This window comes from Glycine max, chromosome 13, assembly GCF_000004515.6.
Source record: "Glycine max cultivar Williams 82 chromosome 13, Glycine_max_v4.0, whole genome shotgun sequence".
In the NCBI taxonomy this organism is placed as follows: domain Eukaryota; kingdom Viridiplantae; phylum Streptophyta; class Magnoliopsida; order Fabales; family Fabaceae; genus Glycine; species Glycine max.
Window position 1 is genome coordinate 24,060,138 of NC_038249.2, and position 5,185 is coordinate 24,065,322.

Sequence of the window (5,185 nt, forward strand, 5' to 3'; positions counted from 1 at the left end):
TGAAGATGAGAAAAGTGGGATTGAATGTTCAGGTGGGGTTTTGTTTGATTATGGAGGTGTGGAACCTGATGGAGGTTTGGTTATTGAATTTAATGATGGTTTTCGGAGTGAGCTGGGGTGTGAGAATGCTAGGGATGTTGCTGAAAATGGTTTGCTGAGCTTTGCGTTGAATAATGTGACTCAAGGGGGTGATAATGATGCGGTTGAGTGTACGCAGGAGGTTAAGAATGATGGTTTGGTGAATTTAAGCGCGGTTGTGGAGAATGATGGCAAGAGAAATGGTGCTGATAGTTTGGTTACTAAAGATGGCATGGAAGATTCACGTGCCATAGAAGTTGCAACCTACCAATTACAAGATGGGATTCCGTGTATGGAAGCTGTGGATGTCAACGCTGAAGAATCTTTGCATGTGAAAGACTTGTCAAGGAATTGCCTGGAGCTAAAACCTTCATGTGAGCCAGCCTTTCAGGTAGATGCAAATGTAGATGTGATGCAGAATCAAACCGTGGTCGTTGATGTTTCTGAAGGACTATTTGAGAATATTCAAAATGAGTGTCATGGTTTTGATCTTGTTGTGGATCTTAATTCTTACAAAAGCATGCATAAGGTTGGCACGTACTGGGGATCAGTGTCTTCGGAAATGAATTTCTGTGTGTCTGATTTAGTATGGGGAAAGGTGACTGGCCATCCTTGGTGGCCAGGTCAGATCTTTGATGCCTCAGCTGCATCAGAGAAGGCAAAGAAGCACCTCAAGGAAGGCTGTCACCTGATAGCGTATTTTGGGGATGGAACATTTGCTTGGAATGATGTGTCAATGCTTAAACCATTTCAGACACATTTTTCACAAATGGAGAAGCTGAGCAATTTGGAAAATTTCCACCATGCTGTTGATTGTGCTTTAGATGAGGTCTCGAGACGGGTTGAGTTCAGCCTATCCTGCCATTGCATGCCTGAAGATGTGCTTTCTAAGATTAAAACTCAAGTAATTAGTAATGCTGGAATCAACAATCAGTCGTGTAGAAGAAATGGAGGGGACAGAATTATGAATGCAATGTCTTTTGAACCCATGAAACTTGTCAATTTTGTTAAATCATTAGCACAGTCGCCACTTGTTGAATCTGATAGGCTGGATTTTGTAATTGCACGTTCCCAATTGTCAGCCTTCTATTGCTCAAAGGGTTATTCTCAACTACCTGAGTTCCCAGTGCTTGGTGTGTTGTTCGAGAATGATATGGAAACTCTACTCATGAGGGAGAAAGAGCAATGTGATTATCAAACCCATGTCAGCTTTTTGCAACAGGATCACAAGCACATCTCTGGGGATAGCAAGTGGCACGGGAAGAAACTTAAACTTCTGTCAGATTTGATGTCTGAGAAGGGCTTCTGTATTTCAAATGGTGAAGGCACATCAGAACAGGAGGCTAAGTCAGTTCCACAGCGTCGAGGCAGGAAAAGGAAGACAGCTTTCAATACTTCAGAAGATTATTTCCATAATTCCCAAAATGGAAGGCTCACCCAATTACAGTATGCTTCTACAAATGACATGAGGTCTCAACTCTGCTTGGCTGCCAAGGATCCAACTGGAGAAAGTTGCTCTAGTGACATGGTACATTTCTTTGCAGAATTTAGAAAATTCATTAGCCATGATTATTATGCTTCCCTGGATCAGGAAATGTCTTTGGAACGAATGAACTATGATGAGACCGGAGTAACCTCTACAGCAGCATTGGCTTCTATGACACCTGCAATGGAGCCTTGCAGTGATTCTTATTGGACTGATAGAATAATCCAAAGCATTCCCAAGGAGCTATCATTGACAAAATACCAGAATGAGAGAGTGGTTTTTTTACCTGAGACTCTAACTGAGGCTAATCCTCTTTCTTTCAAGTTGCAACCGTCTGCTGAAACTACCACAGATTTATGTTATAAGCAGCAAGATACTGATAGAAATCTTGGATCAGAATCTTCTAAGCTTGTGGAACATTTGGATGGGAGTTCTAAAGAGAACTTCTGTCCCACTGCTCTGACACTGAAATTTACAAACTTCGATTCTGTTCCTTCAACAACCGATCTCAACAACATTTTTGGCCGCTTTGGGCCACTGATTGAATCAAAGACTGAACTGCTAGAGAGGACAAACCGTGCCAGAGTGGTTTTCCAAAGACGTTCGGATGCTGAAACTGCCTTTAGTAGTGCTGGAAAATACAGCATATTTGGACCTTCACTTGTTAGTTACCGCCTCAAGATTTTGCCTCGTAAGCCACCACAAGGTACAGGAAAGCGAGGCAGAAAAAGAAGAAAAGAAACAAGTTCTGTGGATGGCACAGCAGTTTGATGCCTTGGTGTTGACCCTGTCAACCTTAGGTAGGACGTCAAAGTAAGGTTGGTGTTTTTATGTGAATGTCTATATTCAGTAGCTGACTGATCGATATTTAGAAATATTTTAGAATAGGGATCAATTACATTTTAGTTGTCACGGTGCATAGAGTTTGGAACTGATACAAGGAAAGATCCATGTTTCAGCTGGTATATGATTGTGGTAAAGAATTCTGTTATGTTAATTTGTTAAATTTTAATTCCATCAGTGTAGAAACAGATACCACTCTTGAATATTTGTATCAGAGCATTATAGTTCTGAAATTAAGACACATGGCAATGATTACCACCTTTTCCCACGCTCTCAAATCATGTTTGATTCAGTTTATTTTAAATAAACGATTGGTTGTTTTTATCAATTTTTTGAGATTTTATTTTTAAAAAAATCATTATTTCTCTAGAAATAATTTCAACCAAACATGCACTTAAGTTATTAATAATCGGTGATTTTTTTCCCCCATGTGGTCCAATTGGGGAATTGGCTTCTCATGTACGAGTAGGGACTCATTCACATAAAAAAAACTAAAACAATATATATTATTAGTTATAATTAAAAAACACTATTTGTTTCCATAATTAATATTATCTAACAATTTAAAATTAATCTAATAATTAGATAACATAGGTTGAGCCTTTGTGGCAATGCAATGAAGTATAACCAATATTTAAATAAAATTGTCATTTCCGAAAAGTCAACATTACGGAAAATGAAATTGAGCAACATAAGATGATTTTATTAAATAAAATTAATTTTAAATGCATGACTCATTATATTTTTAAAAGCATATATACTTATTTATTCTAAAATAACTTTTGTAGTTTCCAAGTCCAGAGATTAGCTTTGAAACTTAATCATACTTAATGTTCTTCGTCTTATCGTACATAAGTTCAAAATGGCTGCAATAACTTGATTTTGGACGGAAGGGAAGCTGAAAAAAAAATCATCCTATTTTTTCACAACTTGCACGAGTATAATAGGATCACATATCTAGAGAATAACTAGAGAATTGAAAATAGGATCAGATATCTAACAGCTAGCTCCTACTGCTACCATCTCCCGGTTGATCGATTCATTAACAGAAGCAATTGCTAAACCTTCAATGGCTATATATTCCGTGAAAGTTTACAGCAAGAGAATGAAAAAAACAATCGCAAGAAGCCAGAGAAAGGGGAAGAAGCATAGGCGAGGCAAGCCGAGATATGTTACTTGAAATGTTAAATGAAGTTCAGTAAAATAACTAGAAAAGATAGAAAATTGTTCATAAAACCCGTTCACCTAAAAACAAAATTCATAATACTTGAGAGAAACTATTGAAAACAAACACAAGTACTCCACAAATTTAAGACCTTGGCTTCTCCTTCTTCTCCTTGAAGAGAGCCAAAAGAGAGACACCAGAGACCTTCACGACCTTAAACCTGACACCAGGAATATCTCCCACAGCATGACCTTTTCGTCCAAATCCAGCAATCAAGACTTCGTCCTAAACAACCATGGGCCACACCCCAAGTTACACAATGGATACAAATAACAATTTATCAAAGAAACTCAAGTTATTTCCAGGAGTATAAAAAATAATGAAGCTAGCAAACATGGACAAGCACTCACATTCTCTTCAATGTAGTTCAAGCAACCGTCATTAGGGACAAAAGCGGCAATCTTCTTCCCATTCTTGATAAGTTGAACCCTGGCACACTTACGAATGGCAGAGTTGGGCTGCTTAGCCTCAATACCTCTGCAAATAGAAAAACACATTAATTTCTTAAAACTGTATACTCTAACCACATCAAATAAATATTCTAGTGAAAGATATACAAATCAAGTAAACCTAATCTTACATCTTTTCAAGGACAATTCCCTTGGCATGGGATGAACCAGCAAAAGGTTTCTTCCATTCATTTCCAAGATGTGATTTCTTGTATGACTTGTCAGCCCACCTTTGCCTCCTGCGGTGGGACTTGAGCTTGCGAGCAGATCCCATTCCATGTGTCTTCCTGTAAGACAGCAACAAATTCTAATTTCATGCATTCTATGTTCTTTTATTCATCAACCAATTCCTAGTTCCCCCAATTGAATTAGACCAGATAACTATAAAACCTAATTAAATGTTCTTCCATTCATTGACCATACCAAGTCTAGAAGGACATCACTAAAAAACCTAGTTAAATGTTCACTCCATTTTATTTTCATTTTTTTGAAATTGTCACAAGCAATTTGCCCCTTCTCCCACACCCCTCAAAAACAAGACAAAGGAACTCAATTCCATTGACCCTATAACTAACATCAAATAACAAATCAATGAAATAATCGATATTTACAAGGAAGCTTTAGATCATCGACCAAATAAAATTAAACAAAAACCATTGAAGAAGCAAATCACATTGCACAAAACGGGGGGAAAACCAACATAAACACTACACCGATAAATATACATAATCCCATTGTAGAAAATATAAAGTTTTCACACGGGAAGAATCGATGAGATTATTTGATGAGAAACAGATCTACCAGAAGCATATATAAATTCACGAGCTCAAGTTCCTTCGTGTGCGTTCAATTTTTGGGAACAAAGCAAATAAAACATAAAAGGAACATAAACATGCAGTGAAGCATATCGAAAGAGTAATGGAGAATTGTTAGGTTACCCCATGGCTTCGTTCTTCGGTGCAGAGCTCGGAGGTTACGGAGGATGAGCAGCAACAACAGCGCAAAACCCTAATCGATAACCGAAGTTGGGGGTTTATATAGTGGACAAAAACCAAAACACTACTGGGTCTGTTCAGCGCTACTGGGCCAATGTAACAAGCCCAG

The 5,185-nt window shown here is 38.0% G+C and overlaps 2 protein-coding genes across 2 annotated transcripts in view; one reads left to right on the forward strand and one right to left on the reverse strand.

Moving 5' to 3' along the window:
• The window catches only part of LOC102661771 (uncharacterized), an 11,416-nt gene extending 8,749 nt beyond the window's left edge, over nucleotides 1-2,667 (forward strand). Inside the window, exon 3 of the mRNA XM_006595297.2 lies at nucleotides 6-2,667. Coding sequence (XP_006595360.1) covers nucleotides 6-2,335 — 2,330 coding nt within the window. The 3' untranslated portion in view covers nucleotides 2,336-2,667. The remainder of the gene's footprint in view (nucleotides 1-5) is intronic.
• Nucleotides 2,668-3,308: 641 nt separating this feature from the next.
• LOC100500013 (40S ribosomal protein S23) lies at nucleotides 3,309-5,091 on the reverse strand. Its single transcript, NM_001248672.3, has 4 exons — nucleotides 5,020-5,091; nucleotides 4,213-4,368; nucleotides 3,983-4,109; nucleotides 3,309-3,857 (listed from the first exon to the last, which is right to left on the reverse strand). Exons 1-4 carry the CDS (start codon nucleotides 5,022-5,024, stop codon nucleotides 3,717-3,719), a joined length of 429 nt encoding a protein of 142 aa, NP_001235601.2. The 5' UTR covers nucleotides 5,025-5,091; the 3' UTR covers nucleotides 3,309-3,716.
• Nucleotides 5,092-5,185: the final 94 nt, after the last annotated feature.